This window comes from Aulostomus chinensis, chromosome 10 (genome assembly GCF_037954235.1).
Source record: "Aulostomus chinensis isolate RoL2024-O1b breed Wild chromosome 10, RoL_Achi_v1.0, whole genome shotgun sequence".
NCBI classification, from domain to species: domain Eukaryota; kingdom Metazoa; phylum Chordata; class Actinopteri; order Syngnathiformes; family Aulostomidae; genus Aulostomus; species Aulostomus chinensis.
In genome coordinates this window covers 30070504-30089199 of record NC_141329.1, presented here as the reverse complement: position 1 = coordinate 30089199, position 18696 = coordinate 30070504, and the positions used below count along the sequence as shown (strand labels likewise).

The following is an 18696-nucleotide window of genomic DNA, read 5'->3' as shown; positions in this document are numbered from 1 at the left end:
CACTGAACCAGCACTGGTCAGAGTCTCTACTGATCTTCTTATAGCTTCAGACAGAGGTCTCGTCTCTGTGCTTGTCCTTTTGGACCTCAGTGCTGCATTTGACACCATCGACCACAGCATCCTGCTACAGAGACTAGACCATGAAACTGGGATTAAGGACCTGCCCTAAAATGGGTTAAGTCCTACTTATCTGACAGGTTTCAGTTTGTTCATGTTAATAATGACCATTCTGAGTACAGCAGAGTTACATATGGTGGACCACAGGGTTCAGTTTTAGGAGTTCTGAAAGAGCTCATTAGTCCCTCCTGTCCCACCAGAGCACTCCGCTCCCAGAATGCAGGTCTGTTATTGACTCCCAGTATCTCTAAAACAGCCTGGGAGGTAGAGCCTTCAGGTACCGGTTCCTCTACTGTGGAACCAGCATCTCTCCATGGGTCAGAGAGGCAGACACTTTAACTACGTTTAAGTCCAGGATTAAGACTTTCCTCTATGACAGAGCCTTCAGTCAGGACTGGTTCAGGTAGCTCTGAACCATTGATAGCTATGCTGCTAGCTGGATCATAGGGGACTAGGAGCTCTGTCAGGGATGAAGGAGCCTGATAGCTGAAGGCTCTGGCTCCGTTCTACTGTTAGAACTCTAGGAACCAGCAGGAACCCTGCATCCTGGGAGTGAAGGGTTCTAGCTGGATCATTGGGGACTAGGAGCTCTGTCAGGGATGAAGGAGCCTGATTGTTGAAGGCTCTGGCTCCATTCTACTGTTAGAACTCTAGGAACCAGCAGGAACCCTGCATCCTGGGAGTGAAGGGTTCTAGCTGGATCATAGGGGACTAGGAGCTCTGTCAGGGATGAAGGAGCCTGATTGTTGAGGACTTTGATGGTAGAAGGAGAATTTTAAATTCTGTTCTGAATCTGACAGGGAGCCATGCAGAGAAGCAGTCCATCTCTCTCTCTCTCTCTCTCTCTCTATATATATACATATGTTTTTTTTCTGAAGTGGAGGTACACAATTAAGTCAGTGACTGGACTAAAAAAACTTGACAAATGAGTGGTATTTCTTGATAAAGTGGTAATTACAAGTGTCAAGGATATTAGAAGTTGATTATCATTATGATTTGGTTAACAAAAGAATTATGTTACCCTTCATCTTCAATTTCTTGTATTTTTTTGAGGTAATACTGACAAAACATATGCCAACAATATACAGATAAATGTAAAAAGAAAACAAATTAAAGCTTTTGTGTTCTCAGTTTGGCAGCAGGAAAGATCCAGAATTTACACGAAGAAGTTCCCCAAATCCAGCACATTAGGTTCATGTTTCAATAAAACACATTCAAAACGTCATTCAAAAATGTGCTTCGAACCAACATTGATCCTCTAACTTTAATTTGTTATGGATTAACACTGTTTTTGGATAGACGTACTTGTTTGGTGCATTTTACAACTTGAATGTGTTTTGTCACTGCTTGTAACTCTAAACATTCGTACCCGTTGAAACAAAAATGACGAGTCAGTGAAACGAGTAGAAGTTTGCAAAATTGAGAAAAGGAAATAAACCACTAGATTGTGGTATTAGGGTTTATTAGAATGACACCAAAGAACTGATTATTCTGAGTAAAGATGGATGACATGCAGCAAGAGCATACAGGAACTCATGGCTACTTGGACCGTGTATGTGGTAACAAATGTCACAGTTTCACAAAAACATTAAAGACAAGTTAAAGCTCCACACTGAACATGTTTCAAGTTAAATATCTATCAGCCAAAAGGAATAAAAAGGATCACAGTATGGTCAGGTCACTATGACAGCAAAGAATGACGCAAAATAAATACCAACTGAAGGTGAGCGCTTGGCACAAGAACTACATGAACGACAGTAACAGTCCTCTGTGGATCCTGGTGGTGGCACCGGCCGCTCGTTTCTGCAACCGCAACTCCAAACCACCACAGTTTTCTTTTGATCAGTAAAAGAGCCGGAAGCTGAACCTCAGCACAGGCAAGTGGAGCTCAGTGAAGGAGGCCAGCAGGTTCCAGCTACCGGGCGTGTAAAATAAGTAAATATTCAAGGGAGGCGTCAACCGGTTTGCCTCCAACCGTCCCTCCATCTTCCTCCGTCCACCTCTAACACTTAGAAGAATCCTTCCATTTGGTCGACTTGATTCTTTAACAACATTGCAACAGTTCACAAACAGTGAGTTTTGAACTAACCTTGCTAACTAGATGTGATTTTGCATCGCCCCCCCCCCCCCCCACCCCCCTTTTATTCCCTACTGTTACACCGGCCTGCGCTCCCCTCCCATGAACCAGTCTACCATCCAGTCCCCCATCAAGCTGGCCTGCTCTCCCTGCCTCCCTTCCCATGAACCAGTCTACCATCCAGTCCCCCATCAAGCTGGCTTGCTCTCCCTGCCTCCCCTCCCATGAACCAGTCTACCATCCAGTCCCCCATCAAGCTGGCTTGCTCTCCCTGCCTCCCCTTCCATGAACCAGTCTACCATCCAGTCCCCCATCAAGCTGGCTTGCTCTCCCTGCCTCCCCTTCCATGAACCAGTCTACCATCCAGTCCCCCATCAAGCTGGCCTGCTCTCCATGCCTCCCCTCCCATGAACCAGTCTACCATCCAGTCCCCCATCAAGCTGGCTTGCTCTCCCTGCCTCCCCTCCCATGAACCAGTCTACCATCCAGTCCCCCATCAAGCTGGCTTGCTCTCCCTGCCTCCCCTCCCATGAACCAGTCTACCATCCAGTCCCCCATCAAGCTGGCTTGCTCTCCCTGCCTCCCCTTCCATGAACCAGTCTACCATCCAGTCCCCCATCAAGCTGGCCTGCTCTCCCTGCCTCCCCTTCCATGAACCAGTCTACCATCCAGTCCCCCATCAAGCTGGCTTGCTCTCCCTGCCTCCCCTCCCATGAACCAGTCTACCATCCAGTCCCCCATCAAGCTGGCTTGCTCTCCCTGCCTCCCCTTCCATGAACCAGTCTACCATCCAGTCCCCCATCAAGCTGGCTTGCTCTCCCTGCCTCCCCTTCCATGAACCAGTCTACCATCCAGTCCCCCATCAAGCTGGCCTGCTCTCCATGCCTCCCCTCCCATGAACCAGTCTACCATCCAGTCCCCCATCAAGCTGGCTTGCTCTCCCTGCCTCCCCTCCCATGAACCAGTCTACCATCCAGTCCCCCATCAAGCTGGCTTGCTCTCCCTGCCTCCCCTCCCATGAACCAGTCTACCATCCAGTCCCCCATCAAGCTGGCTTGCTCTCCCTGCCTCCCCTTCCATGAACCAGTCTACCATCCAGTCCCCCATCAAGCTGGCCTGCTCTCCCTGCCTCCCCTTCCATGAACCAGTCTACCATCCAGTCCCCCATCAAGCTGGCTTGCTCTCCCTGCCTCCCCTCCCATGAACCAGTCTACCATCCAGTCCCCCATCAAGCTGGCTTGCTCTCCCTGCCTCCCCTCCCATGAACCAGTCTACCATCCAGTCCCCCATCAAGCTGTCATAAACTGTTTTCTTGTCTGTACCAACATCTCCTGCACGTCTGTCCGTCCTGGTGAGGGATCCTCCTCCCCTCCTCACCCTGAGGTTTCTCCCATTTTTCCCTGTTCAAGGTTTTCTATGGAGTTTTTCCTCAGTTGATGTGAGGCTCTGAGGGCAGAGGATGTTGTTATGATGCCATGAAGCCTGGAGACAAACTGGTGGGGAAAACAGGCCACAAAGAAAATTGCCTTGCCTATGGTTCCTAGAGTTCTAACAGTAGAATGGAGCCAGAGCCTTCAACAATCAGGCTCCTTCATCCCTGACAGAGCTCCTGGTCCCCAATGATCCAGCTAGAACCCTTCACTCCCAGGATGCAGGGTTCCTGCTGGTTCCTAGAGTTCTAACAGTAGAATGGAGCCAGAGCCTTCAGCTATCAGGCTCCCCTCCTGTGGAACCGTCTCCCAGTTTCAGTCCAGGACCCAGACCCCCTCTCTAGGTTTAAGAGCAGACTTAAGACCTCCTTGTTGATCAGGCTTATAGTCAGGACTGCTTAGGCTGGCCCTTAGACCTGCTGCTATAGGCTCAGACTGCTGGGATCTCCCATGATGCACTGGGCTTCTCTCTCCTCCTCCTGTCCTCAGACGTGTTACTAACTCCTCTTCTTCTCCCCTCATCCCAGATCCTGGTGCTGCTGGAGGAGGCTCCAGACCTGAAGAGGCTCCAGCTGCCACCCGTAGCTCCACCTGCTCACGTCCCCGTCTGTCCATCAGTCTCTCCTCCTTTCTCTCTCTCTTTATCTCTGTCCCTCTCTTTCCTTCTGTCTCTCTGTCTTCCTCCATTCTCTGTCTTTGTCTCTGTCCATCAGTCTCTCCTCCTTTCTCTCCCTCTATATCTGTCCCTCTCTTTCCTTCTGTCTCTGTCTTCCTCCATTCTCTGTCTTTGTCTCTGTCCATCAGTCTCTCCTCCTTTCTCTCTCTCTTTATCTCTGTCCCTCTCTCTCCTTCTGTCTCTCTGTCTCCCTCCATTCTCTGTCTTTGTCTCTGTCCTGCTCTCCTGCTCTCTCTCCGTCCCCACTGATCCTGGATCTGCTCCACCTTCCTGCTGGTAAAGGAAGGTTCTGGTGGCTGCTGTTGCAGGATGTGCTGCTGATGGAGAATTGTTGGGTGGAGGTTCATTGAAGGAGGGAGGTGCTGGACCTGCTCTACTTGGACAGAGTCAGGACAGAACTTTGGTTGGGGTTTGGTGCGATAGAAATAAAATTGACTTGACTTGACTACTCCAGCTTCCTCCACAGTCCAAAGACATCAAGAGGGACCAGGTTAATCCAGACTCTAAATTGACCGTAGGCGTGGCTGGGAGAGCCAATGGTTGTCTGTCTCTATGTGTTGGCCCTGCCATGGACTGGTGACCTGTCCAGGGGGAAGGCTGCTGGGATAGGCTCCACCCCCACCACCCTCAACAGGAGAAGAGGGGGAACATGGAGGGATGGAATATAATCTATATAATTATTTAATTTTTTATATTACGCAAAGACAGTCAATTTATAATAATAAAGATATAATTTATTGCATATGAAGCTCTTTATATAAAGCTACTGATGTAAACAAAAGTATTACGCATTGTGCAGATTATGACATATATGAAAATGTTTGCATCAAGACAAAAGATAATGAAATCACATAAAAGTACATTAATTTTGAAAAGAAGGCTCATAAAGTAATGGAGTATTTCTGTTCCGTCAGAGTAAATAACCACCGCCCAGGAGTTATTGGACAGGCGTTTGACTTCGATGCCCGTTTGCAGAACAGGGTCCTCTCTGTGCGCATGCTCAGTAGATGTTGCTGCCGTAGCCAGACAGGAGCACGGAGAAGCAACACACTGGGGATGGTGGCCACATCTTATCACTCTTTAAGTGTTCTAGCTGTACAGGATGAAGTTTCCATATTCATAGGTTCGTGAAGAGTAAGTATTTTCTTCTCTCATGCGAGTCGCCGTGTTTTTCCCGTCCGTGGAAAGCTGAAGTTTGCCCAACAGCTGGCCTTGTCTCAGCAGCACAAAGAGCTGCTTATTTATTGTGGTGCTGGGCTCGACGGAACCTCGGTCTCTGGGTTTTAGGGGGAGTTAGGAAAGTGTCGATGCCTTGCAGTCAATTCAGTAACGTGTAGCCGGTCAAAGAGTCTTGCTGGAGTCTGTGCTAGCGTTAGCTCGCTATTTGAAACTCCAGCAGAGTCCGGCTACATGGCCAGTCAGACGGCTAACGTTACCGAAAGCTCAGCCAGCCAACGACGGGGTGTGTGCAGAGCCGTGACATTAGACGTAGTGACATTGGTCAACTTGAGTTTCAGCTGAGGGCGACCTAAATGTGTGACCTATGTCTGTGTGAAAGGTCACATTTTACAGTGCGCACTGATGAGGATCCATTTCTCCTCTTTTGGGGACTACATTCTCTCCCCTGCGTCCTCCTGTGGGATGGAGATCACATGGTGGAGGCAGCAGACTATCAGCAGAACCAGCCAAGGATTTAGCACAGCGCAAATGCTATGATATCTATTCAACTCAGTCCAGTCAGAAATGGGGCTGAAGTTGGTGGTGAACCTGTGGAGAGATTCTGGGTGAACAACAAGCGTTTCTGCAGGTATGGAAGAAAATTAAGTCTGGATATCTGGAGGATGGTTGACCTGATTTCTTCTGCCTGACTGAAATGTTGTGTGTGATACGTATTGGTTGGAGGAGCAGACTAATGTGTATGAACCTGCTCTGGCTAATTAACATTGTTGAGATATCAGGCTGTGGGTGGACAGGATGTTACAGCACACTGACCTGAAGAGGATATAAAGACATTTTAAAAATGTAAATGTCATAAACGAATGTGCCTTGGTGTGGTGCAGGCTTCCGTCAGCCAGGAAAGAACTGAACGCTATCTTCGAGGGCAGCAAGAAGAGCAGATGTGGGCATGTTTAAGACACCTTGAGTCCTGGCTGGGGTTAGTGGTACCTCAGCAGCGCTGCTAACGGACTGTTCCTCTGGTCACATGTGAAGGTAGTTCTGTTAGAATCTGCCATTTCTGAAATGTGTGAAGCAAAAATCAGAAATGGCAGAAATGGTCCCAAATTACAAAGCATTTTAGCGATCTGAAGTTTGAAGGGAGCCGCCAGCCACACTCCTTCTAGCAGGCCAATGCGCTTCCCTCCCTGCTGTCAGCTGCATCAGCCTGCTGTCCAAGGGGACAAGTAATCCGATTGTGACCTTTATCTTTCAAGAATACTCCGTGTTTTTGGAAATATGCCTGCTGGTCATTGTCCTTAGAGACAGACAAGAAGATGGAGACCTGTCTTTCCTCTGTGCTGCATCAGAAAGCTGAGACCCATGCTAATTAGTTTAGCGCAATGAATGGTAGTGGATGAGTTGGTTAGCATACGTCTGTCTTGACCATTCAGCTTCCAGAACCAGAACCTCCTGTGTGTACTACTTAAGGTAGAACAGGATGAGGGTCTTGGTGTGTCCAGCATTAATCCTCCTCATCCTCTCTTTCAAAGTCAGCCATGATAAGAAGCAGCAGTCGCTCTTCTAGTTCACAACAATTGTCAGGTTTTAAGGAGCTGCGTGCATACGAAGTTTACATTGTCCTGGAATTTTAAGTAGTCAGTGGTGAATGTTCAGCGCAACTTTATATCAATGCAGGCAAAGACGACTATGAAGAAAAGTGTAATTGATGACTTTTGACGGAGCTCTGATACACACGACCTTCATTGCATTAAGCAGAAGAGAGAAGGGGAATTAAAGTGGGCTGATCCGTTTCTGCCAGGCCTGATTTGCTTCTGGACTCTCCCACGGGTCACTGCAGCAGGTTTTGCGAGGCAGGTATTTGCTCGTGAATCTTCATGCATCAGCAACAAAGGCTGTCTGGACCAGCCCTAGTTGAAATAGACTGTGCAAATATGCCCCCTGAAGAGTTATTGGGACTATATTTCACTGCAGGAAGTCATACATTGCATCATCATAGCCAGATAGAGGCCATTAACCACGGCGGACGAACCATTATAAAGCTTCCAGAGAAAGTGCACTGGCTAAGTTGTCGATGAGGACACCTTGAGTCCCCCATCTCTCTCATACGGACGCCTGTTAGGAAGGAGTCTTCTAATGACCCACATCACGTCAGGAAATGACGGGTGCTGAGAGTGGTGTTTTGGCAAAGGCATGAAAAAACTTCCTGTGACGTTTTGGTTCCGAAAATCTAAAAGCTGTTGCCCTGTTTAACCAACGCCGTCTAATGGGATCAGCTCATGCTGATTCACCCACAAGGCCCTCATCATTTGGATCACCAGGGTGATTAGTCAGTGCTGCACTCTTCAGTCATTTTGAAGGGACACAAACTTTTTGGGAAATCTACTTCTCAAGGTTCATTTTAGTGTCCCTCCTCTCCTCTCTGGTGCTTTACTGAGCTCCAGCCCGCGCCCCCCCCCCCCCCCCCACTAGCTGACTGCTCGTTAGTTTAGCCGCAGTGAACGCTAACAGTGGGTCACTAGAAAAAGATGTCTGAAAAGTCAAATAGAATTTTCTCTAGAATGGTCCTAAGCTTTTATTAGTAGAAGTACACTTGTGCTTAACATTTGATCAAAACTGTTAAATTATAAGTTGAATTTTTTTGTGTACACACTGATCGTATCAAACAGTGAGTTACTCAGGTTCTGCAAGAATTCTGGCTTTTCTGTAAAGTGAATTCACTTTTAGATTCAGATTCACTTTATTGTCATTGTAACGAGTACAACGAAAGGGTGAGGCAGGGCAATTTTATTTGTAGAGCCCGTTTTCACAAACAGTTTGTCTCAAAGGACTTCACATGGCATCATAACAACATCCTCTGCCCTCTGAGCCTCACATCGACTGAGGAGAAACTCCATAGAAAACCTTGAACAGGGAAAAATGGGAGAAACCTCAGGGTGAGGAGGGGAGGAGGATCCCTCACCAGGAGGGGCAGACGTGCAGGAGATGTTGGTACAGACAAGAAAACAGTTTATAACACAGAATGGAGGAAACATGGAAATGTTAATAACAGTTGAAGAAGGAAGCTTCTGGAAGGGGAGGCAGGGAGAGCAAGCCAGCTTGATGGGGGACTGGATGGTAGACTGGTTCATGGAAGGGGAGGCAGGGAGAGCAAGCCAGCTTGATGGGGGACTGGATGGTAGACTGGTTCATGGAAGGGGAGGCAGGGAGAGCAAGCCAGCTTGATGGGGGACTGGATGGTAGACTGGTTCATGGGAGGGGAGGCAGGGAGAGCAAGCCAGCTTGATGGGGGACTGGATGGCAGACTGGTTCATGGGAGGGGAGGCAGGGAGAGCAAGCCAGCTTGATGGGGGACTGGATGGTAGACTGGTTCATGGAAGGGGAGGCAGGGAGAGCAAGCCAGCTTGATGGGGGACTGGATGGTAGACTGGTTCATGGGAGGGGAGGCAGGGAGAGCAAGCCAGCTTGATGGGGGACTGGATGGCAGACTGGTTCATGGGAGGGGAGGCAGGGAGAGCAAGCCAGCTTGATGGGGTACTGGATGGTAGACTGGTTCATGGGAGGGGAGGCAGGGAGAGCAAGCCAGCTTGATGGGGGACTGGATGGTAGACTGGTTCATGGGAGGGGAGGCAGGGAGAGCAAGCCAGCTTGATGGGGGACTGGATGGTAGACTGGTTCATGGAAGGGGAGGCAGGGAGAGCAAGCCAGCTTGATGGGGGACTGGATGGTAGACTGGTTCATGGGAGGGGAGGCAGGGAGAGCAAGCCAGCTTGATGGGGGACTGGATGGTAGACTGGTTCATGGGAGGGGAGGCAGGGAGAGCAAGCCAGCTTGATGGGGGACTGGATGGCAGACTGGTTCATGGGAGGGGAGGCAGGGAGAGCAAGCCAGCTTGATGGGGTACTGGATGGTAGACTGGTTCATGGGAGGGGAGGCAGGGAGAGCAAGCCAGCTTGATGGGGGACTGGATGGTAGACTGGTTCATGGGAGGGGAGGCAGGGAGAGCAAGCCAGCTTGATGGGGGACTGGATGGTAGACTGGTTCATGGAAGGGGAGGCAGGGAGAGCAAGCCAGCTTGATGGGGGACTGGATGGTAGACTGGTTCATGGGAGGGGAGGCAGGGAGAGCAAGCCAGCTTGATGGGGGACTGGATGGCAGACTGGTTCATGGGAGGGGAGGCAGGGAGAGCAAGCCAGCTTGATGGGGGACTGGATGGCAGACTGGTTCATGGAAGGGGAGCGCAGGCCGGTGTAACAGTGGGGAATAAGGGGGGGGGGGGGGGGCGATGCAGGCGGCGGTTGGGGCTCTGGTGTATCTGTGGAAACAGTGAGGTGCAGGCTTTCCGGTGCAGAGGAGATACATAAACATTCACCGGATCCAGGACCACTGATTGCTGTTGTATTCATATTAAGACCCAATGAATCACATTCAGCAGAGGAACTGGCGCTTTGTTTTCTGTTGGCCCTGCCTGATGTCAGCTTGAAGAGGATTGCTTGTTGGTTTTCAGCCTGTCAACATTTGTTGCGACATTTAGTCTTTTTCCATCATCACCTCGCCTCTGTGCTCGCTGCAGGGTGAATGCAGCGAGCCTTTACAGAACCCCAATGTTGATCTATTACACACTGCCATTTTGCAAAAGGTCAGACTGAACTGGGTGTGAAAATAGGACACAGCAAAGTCATTTCACACCAGCCTGAGTTGCTGTCAACAGCTGACTTGTGCCTGCTCTGTTTCCCCCCAGTATGGTGAGGAGAAGGTGTCCCATGCTGCATTAGAGGGACTGTGACATGCTGGCCTGTCTGCCAGCATTAAGTGACCCTACCGTCCGACTTCGCTCCCGCACGCAGATGAACACTGGACTTCAGAAATGTATGTGCTTCTCCCTCCGTCTTCTATCTGTATTTCCTTTGACTTTTTCTCATTGGTCGGATCAAGGAAGCAGACCTAAGCTTACATTTTCTGTAGAGTTTGCCAGTGCCAATATTGTTTATGTAAGATTCACAAAATGAGATTTTTTTCATAAATAACATTGATGGGAAAATTGGTAAGAACCAGGTTTGTGTATGGAACTTCCCTTCTTTTATTGTACATTCCTTAAGCACCAAATTGCTTCAATATTATTGAGTATCGAAAGGTGCCTTGTTCCTACCAAATTTATAACCAAGTTGTGCTTTACTTTTTAAAGTTGCAAAAAGAAAAAAATGCATGAAACTAAAGAATTTTAACAGCTAAATTAATATAAATTACATTTTTAACTACAATTGATCTGTATTTGTTCCTGCCATGAAACATTTTTGAGTGTGTGACAGTGCCACAGATTTGACAACTAAAACTACAATCATGTATTTTTCATTTTTACTAAATGGATTTAAATTGGTACCAAAGACGCATCTGTCAGGAACCGGGATTGAAGTGAAGGTGACAGTTACAGTCCTGATATCAACCATTCAGCTTTGCTACAAATGTGATTAGTGTGACAGCTTGTTTACGTCATGACCATCGTGCACTTACTGAAATTTTAACTTTAGTGGATTTCTTTGAGCTCAAAGTCAGTCTCTCCAGATTCAGCCAACCATGGTGGTGATTGCCCATCGTGAGCTAGCCATGCCTCAATACCTACTCTAGTTTGCTCTGAATAGGACCATCATTTACAAAATACACTAGGGCTGGGCAGTATAAGCCGTATGCGAGATAAATTTGGCCAGTAGTAGAGATTTTCATCACACCGGCCTACTGCAAAAGTTTATGACATCATCGAACTGTGCATTTGTTTGGCAAAACGGCTGAGAGCAGTGGGCGCACGGAGGAGGAGGCGATCGTAAAAAGAGCAGTGCAGCGTCAATAGTGTGGACATGGTTTGGATTTAAAGTGTTGGACACCGAGCAGAAAGACATTATCTGTAAAATATGCCAGGCGGCAATGATTGCACAGAGAGGTAGTCCTGTCCTACCGCTTGAAGATGAAGCACGTTGTTGAATATGAGGAACGCCAGAGAACGTGTACTCCGCTAACAACAAGTCACTCTTTGAGCACAAGTGGGAAGAAAAAGGTTGGCTCTGCACAGAAAGTTTCAAGTTTCTTGAAAAGTTTTCTGCATTCTTTCTATAATTGAAGTTTTGCACAATAAATCTTCTGTAATTAACATTCTTGACTATTTTGTGTTTAGAAAACAACTTCCTGCTAGAATGCCTTTCCTATTGGCGTATGGCACCCATTCAGAAACGGTTATATTGACATCTACACACAAAAACATCGACCGCAGTATATACTGTCTGCCTTCTAGAGTTCAAATTCTACAATTTCATTTAGCAGACGCTTTTGTCCAAAGCGACGTACAGCACAAGCAAGAATTCAGACTTAATTATGGAAAAGTCCATAGTAGCGCAAAAGTGCTTCAGTTGTGATTTGGTCACAGGTACTGCCATCTAGTGGCAGAAGAAGTGTTGCCCCCCCCCACTTTTTTTTTTTTTTTTTTTTTTTTTATATATAACAGACATACAACATCACCCAACACAGTTAGTGCTACATGGTCACTAAGTGCTGGGTCTTGGACCCTCTGACTGATTCTACCACAGGACAAAGAGGAGCAGAGTCAGGTTCAGTGCCTCGGTGCTCTCTGAACAATTGAGTCTTCAATTGTCTCTTAAAAGTAGAAAGGGACTGAGCAAATTAAACTGCAATAGGAATTTTGGGCCATATCGCCCAGCCCTAGGACACACATTGTGCTTTTTGGAAGAAAAACCATAAAATTTCTCAAAGTATTTACTGAGCTCATAAATAAAGTGAGAATTAGGTTGTTGTTGTTGTTTTTGTTGTTTTTTTTTTACACTTGGCTTATTTTTTCAACCAGTGGAGTCCCGGATTTAGTAGACAGTCTGTGTCTCATTTTGATATCACTAATTGTCATTGTTGCATCCCAGTATAGTGTTCTGCTCTCATAATAAATCCCAGTTGGTGTGCTGGACATTTCTGGGTGTCTGATGCTCTACATATTACAGGGGAAACTACACAGAAGATGAGATCTGCCAGCTATCCAACCCCAGCAGAGTTGGACGCCTATGCTAAGAAAGTTGCCAACAGCCCTCTGACCATTCAGATTTTCCCCAATAGCGTCAAAGTACCTCAAAGGAAGCACATTCGCCGCACAGTCAACGGGCTTGACACCTCCTCTTCCAGCCAGCGCCACTGTCCCTACCCATCTCAGGTCAGCGCCAGTGGAGGCTTGCTGGCCGTCCTCCGTGCACCTGCCAAAGGCGTCATCAAAGAGTCAGACAGTAGCCGCACCCGACAGCTTCTAAAGGCAGCCATGAACCCTCACAGTGGGCCATATGCCCCTCAAAGCACTTTAAACCTTCCCCAGCCTGCTCCTCACCTGCAGGGCCCCCCTCAGCCTGTGGCCCAGGCTGCCCAGAAGCAGGGCATGGTTCACCCGCAGGCATTGCAGCAACAGCAGCAAAACATGACTCATCCAATGACTTTACAGCAGCCTCAACCTTTGCCTAATCCACAGGCTTTGCAACAAAGGAGCATGGCTCATTCACAAGCCCTGCAGAGGCAGCAGAGCTTGTCCCAGGTTCAGACTTCTCAGCAACAAAGATTGGCTCACACACAGGGCCTACAGAGGCAGCAGAGTCTGCCTCATGGCCGAGCTCTGCAGCAGCAGCAGCAGCAGCAGCAGCAGCAGCAGCAGCAGAGCCAGTCCTGTCCATCAGTGGTGCCACAGCATCACCTTTCTCATTTGCAGACACTAAAGCATCAGACGGTTCCCCCGCAAGTTTTACTGACACAAGGAGTGACTCAGGATCTGTGCCAGATGTCTGATGGAGCTCAGCTTCCCAGCCTGCAGCACACCCAGGGGCTCGTCAGCTCACAGGCCCTTCCCCAGGCTGTGGGAGCAGGACCTCCCACCATGTCTAACAGCCTCCAGCAGCCCCCACCGGGGGTTTACGGGCCCAGGAAGCTTCCAGACGCAGATGCTCCACCAAATGTAACTGTATCTACCTCCACCATCCCACTGTCCATGGCAGCCACCCTGCATCAGAACCGGCCAGGCGACCTGAGCAGCATTGTGCACCAAATCAACCAGCTGTGTCAGGCAAGGGCTGGCATGAGCACCACTTCAGTCTGCGAGGGCCAAATCGCAAACCCCAGCCCCATCAGCCGCAACCTGCTGATCAACGCCAGCTCGAGGGTATCATCTCATCACTTGGCTCTGGGCTCTGTGCCCAACTGCCTCATGGTGGGACCTGCAGACAAAGCTTCAGCTCAGACTCCAAGTGCTGCTCACCACTCACAGGCCAGTATTTCTGCTGCTGCTAACAGCATTCCTGCCTTTCATACAGACCCAGAGAAGGTACAACTGCAGCAGCAGCAGCTTCAGCACCATTTACATCAGCAGAAACAACAGCAGCAGCAACATTTACAACTACAGCAACTGCAGCAGCAGCGCTCCTGGGCCCAACATCAGCTGGCCCACATTCAGCAGCCCCCCGAAGGGGTCCATCCCTGTAAGAACCCAAGGATGGAGCCTCCGTCTGAATGTGCATTCTCCTCTCAAAACCTAAACTATCCCCGCAAGCTGCCCAACCCTGCGCAGTCCTTTTCTCTAAAAAATTCTGCAGAGAAGGCCCGGCCGTCATCCCCTGCTAACTGCTCTGTAGGTTCTATGCCTTACATTAATGGCCATTACATGCAGTCACCTTGGGGCAGCATCCCGGCCACAGCAGGTAACAATGGATCGGGCCCCCAGGACATCCCAGTGGCCTTCCAGGGCGGGCAGGCTGCTGCTTCCACAGGCCGCGTCCCAGGGGCAAAATATAGACCAGGTAAAGAGTGTCTTACTGCCCAGTCGAAGTTGTTGCCCAGTGTGGATTTCTTAGGAGGGGACTTCCAAATGCCCAGCTATCAGGAGCCCAACATGGATATGATGGAAAAGATCCACAGCTCAGCTGTGGGACAAGTTCAGGACCCGAGTAACAGCGGTGGTGCCCACACTCACCACCCAGGGTACAGATAGTGTGTGCCCCTCCCAACTTGCTGTGCTGGGTTTTCACTCTTTCAGCTTCTGTGGTTTATTCTTGAAGATCTTGCAAGTGATCAATTGTTGCTTCGGAGCTCGATTAGTAGACCCACCAGGCTGTGATGTTTCAAAGTATTCCTCAGGTCTAAAGCCATGTTTGTTGCAGATGAAGGGTTTTTGAGATTGTTGTTCCACTGAGTAGAATTCCTCTTTTCATCACTGGCATGGATATGCTGCTTTTGCTCATGTATATACTGTGTTTCAAAATATTCAGTTGTACTATTATTGCCATATGATTGTCACAGTGCTATTCCCAGGTTGACAGGGAATGACTTTTTTCAGCATTTGTGGCCTTATAACTGCCCAAAGGTGAGATTTAGGATGTCCTTGTGTAGTGTTTGTAATTATTTATCCTCTAGACAGGTCTGATCCATTTGAATAAGGTTACATGTATATGCAATTAGCAAGACTGTTGTTAAAAACATTTTTCCAGGAGCTCCCTCCCATAGTGGAGGTGCACACTTGTTGACTGGCCTAGATGGGAGGCGCGACTAATCCAGCATGGCTTCTGAACTGCACCGTGACTGGTCCAGGTAGTTTTTGCTATTATATTTGTAATCATGTACTGGAATGATAAATTGGTAGTTAGGGCCCAACCAATATTGGATTTATTTGGGAGTTAAGATTGTGGTAGCCAGTAAACCGGTTACACTGTCAGCTGGCTAGTTGATTGGTTGGGCCCACGGAGAGTCAGTGGGTTTGTTCGAAACAGAGTGTTGCTGATTTGTTGTCTCTCTGCCCGCTTTATACACATGCATCACTTTTGAGTGAAGTTATCTATTTAAACATTTGAGAAATTAATTCTTCGCAACCATGACCTAGCCAGCTAACATAAGCTAGCTGCCCTGAAAGATGGCTTGCATTCATATTAAACTACATTGGTTTTGGTCACAGTAATTGTTCTTTGATAATAAAATAGTGCTCCAACAACTAATTGATTAGTTAATCAAAGAAAATTAATTGTTCTTTTTTTTTTATAACCAATTAAATTACGTGAAGTAGACTGAGCACTCTGTCGATTGGTTGTTAAAATAATCAGCAGAAATGAACCCTTAGTCGCAACTCCTGATTCAACGATATGGAACAAAAACAATTCTGCGACACATTTGTGGGCAAGAGGCAACGTCAAGGACACGTTGGTGCTGCTGAGCAGATTTGGAAGTGTCTCTGTCAGCAGCGAACAGAAGCTTGGCCTGGTCCAGACCCTCCTGGGACGCCGCAGGCCCCGTTTTGAACACACCCAACATAAGAGACCAACAAGATGAATCACATCTTTATTTCTGAGATTCAGATTCTCACTTACTACCTACCTGTGTGCTGTATTTCCGAAATACCTTTTGAAGTAGTAGTTCTATGCTTTATTTCATGTTTTTATCGTATTTCCGTAGAAGATCCTACTTGAATTGTAGAACTTTTAAATGTTACCTTTGGTGAAGGGGCATGAGCACCGTTCGTGTCCGTCGCTAACGTGAAAGCGACTGGTGTCCCAGTTTTATGGAAAAGTAGGTGAAAAAGCAAATTGATCACTTGCAAGCATGCAAGTACCTCCAAGATACTCCATTACCACTTTACTACTGTAGTGCAAGTGAATTCATGTGGTGTGGATCTAATCAGCGTGTGTCATCTACTAACCACTGGCCTGACCCTGTGTCGTAGTTGTGCTACCTATAAGGATGATTATTGCAGGTGATGTTATGCTAGGTGTCTCTAGCATGAAGCTCTGAACCAGCTGGATGTTGTCCTCAAGCCTTCTGGACGAAGCCTTAAATGTTACAGTAGTTGTCTTCGACTTCATAATACTAGACTTTCTTTACTAGGCTGCAAACTTAAGTATGGTGAGAAGTTTCCTGCCTGAGCTCATCTGGGCGAAACTGCACTGTCAGAGGGTCGGGCAGTGGTGTCATGTTAGGCAGCAGGGAGGAGGATGTTGCCTTAAATAAAAATATGAAGGTAATAATGCTTCTCCTCCCTGTTGATATGTCACCATCCTACAGTCTCAAATGTTGCCTAGCAAGGGTTTAAAATGATTTTTAAGAGTAAAATATGAATAGTATTTAGAAAAGTATGTAGGACTGGGCTGTAGCAGTTATTTTTTAAGTATTTGGACTGTTTGAGTTGTTCTTACTAAATATCCTGATTATAGATTCTTAATTTATTTTATTTTGGACCACTGCATAACAAAGCCATAGGTATTTTCACATTAGGTGCCGTGGGCGACGCTTACTGACGTAGACTAAAATTGACGGCACTCGGAGGCAAACCAAGAGGTCGGATCTCTTGAATTCCGCCATGCATCACTTCCTGTCAGAACTCAGTACCGAAGGGAGAGCGAGCAAACTCGGAGAGACGGCTGAGATGCCAGCCCGCGCTTTTCTGGATTCTGGTCTTCTTGCTTGACAGTTTCCAGCTCTCATTTTTGATGTGCCTGCCCCTTGAAGCTGCTATTGACTTTAATCTTAACACACACTCGTATGTTTTTTGTGTGATTGTGTCTGAGTAGTAACAGTGTATCAGTGGATGTATTTATAGGGTGGCTGCAGGAGAACACGGCAGTGATTCAAACACTGGTCTTTTTTTTCTGTTCCAGGGGTTTTCAAACTTAAGTGTGCTGGACCCTCGAGTTGACTAATAAGCCATTTGAGGTGAAATTGTTTGATAGGAATCCCATCTGGAGGGTTTTGGATCGCCGCTGCGTTGACACGTCTTTCACAAGCATTCAAACTGGAAAGGTCTGATTGAGCATCGACGATTGGACAAGGGTTTGGGGCAGTGGTATCATGTTAGGTCACAGGGACGGTGATGTTGCCTTGATTCAAAATATTAATATATTAAAAATATGAAGGTAATAATGCTTCTCCTACCTGTCCATATATCGCCACCATCCAGTGCACATGAGAACTGCAGGGTTTTTGCTGATTCGTGGTATTTTTGGAGTGTTAAAATGACGTAAAAGGAATGACCCTAACCAAAACAGTGACCCTGAAACTGTGACACGAACTGAACCCTGGAAACCAATAGATGAGAACTTTTTTTACCAATAAGTAAAAGTCCTGTTTTTGACACAGAGTTTCCGACGGTCAGACATCAGTTGACTGTTCCACCACTGTTGCTCCATGGAAGACTACTTTTCTGTTTGTGAACGTTCTAGATGAGCCGTTTCAGGGATGTGTTGTCAGACTTCATGTGTTCAAATATTTGTGAAAGGCGCCGAAGCACAGAACTGGAAGAACCCGGCTTTGAGAACCCCTGGTCTTCACGACTCAATCCAAGGATATTCTGTATTCTACATGTACAGTAACTAACTGGTGTTGATTTTCAGGTTGACCCACTGTGCCCTACAGTCCAGGGCTGCTTTTTTAACCAAGTCACTGAGTGAAAACACTAAACTGGTTCCAGCCCGCAACAGTCAGGTTCTACAGTTTCATATGAAGTGCCTCCACCGGGCTGAATATGGAGAAAATGTGTGAATGGGTGTTTGCATGTGTGATTGTTAAGCTTGGGTACTTGCACATGGACAAAGGTGCAGGAAGTGAATCTGATGGGGGACCAAGCTACTTAGTGTAACTACTGATACTGTGTCATGGACTGAAGTCCTCAAGTGTGCCACGATTCCCGGACTCTGTCGGGACGGGTGAACTGTTTGCTGCTGACTCACTGACCAAAGTGACCACGCGTCCCTCTCTGTAACCACCCTGGTGAAAGCCTTGGCAGAGGAGAGCTGCTGCCCTCGTGTGGACTGTAAAAGAAGATCTATGAAAGTGTAAAGATGTGAAGAAAAGAGTCATAAATCTAGAGAGAGGGTGGTCCCTGTCCGTGTCAGAAAGTCTCATTAAACTACGACATGTTGTAGCTGGTCATGTGTATCCGGACACGGGCTTCCTCTCTCTCCAGAGTCTTTGTGCTCTGATGATGATGTTGTCAAAACTCAATCGTATCACGGACGGCGGCGGTGGTGGAGGAGGGGCCTTAACTTTCTCTACTTTGTGAAAATGTGATATTCCAGTTTTGCCTAACCTTCAGGAATAAAATGTCTTGCACAAACATTCCCCCTAACCAAAATAAAAGTTGCAAACACAAAGAATTCCGGAGTCATGCGTTTTTGTTCCACACATCGAGAGAGAAATACACAAGTGAAGCGTCT

The 18696-nt window shown here is 47.6% G+C and overlaps 1 protein-coding gene across 4 annotated transcripts; it reads left to right on the top strand.

Moving 5' to 3' along the window:
- The first annotated feature begins 5280 nt into the window (after positions 1 to 5280).
- LOC147255258 (protein FAM222B-like) lies at positions 5281 to 18628 on the top strand. Of its 4 annotated transcripts, none has more exons than XR_015118252.1 (4): positions 5281 to 5434; positions 10218 to 10345; positions 12475 to 15088; positions 17143 to 18628. XR_015118252.1 is itself a non-coding variant. In XM_086217026.1 (4 exons), exons 2-4 carry the CDS (start codon positions 10264 to 10266, stop codon positions 17178 to 17180), a joined length of 1947 nt encoding a protein of 648 aa, XP_086073152.1. In that variant the 5' UTR covers positions 5281 to 5434; positions 10218 to 10263; the 3' UTR covers positions 17181 to 18628. The 4 variants fall into 4 exon arrangements, 3 of the variants coding, with proteins under 3 accessions (XP_086073152.1, XP_086073150.1, XP_086073151.1); XM_086217026.1 differs by having other exon boundaries at positions 12475 to 14301; XM_086217024.1 differs by having other exon boundaries at positions 12475 to 18628.
- The last annotated feature ends 68 nt before the right edge of the window (positions 18629 to 18696 follow it).

Coding starts and splice junctions, on each gene's coding strand:
- LOC147255258 (XM_086217024.1), top strand. CDS start 10,264: ATGCTGGCCTGTCTGCCAGCATTAAGTGACCCTACCGTCCGACTTCGC. Junction 10,346..12,474: donor GAACACTGGACTTCAGAAAT/GTATGTGCTTCT, acceptor TACATATTACAG/GGGAAACTACACAGAAGATG.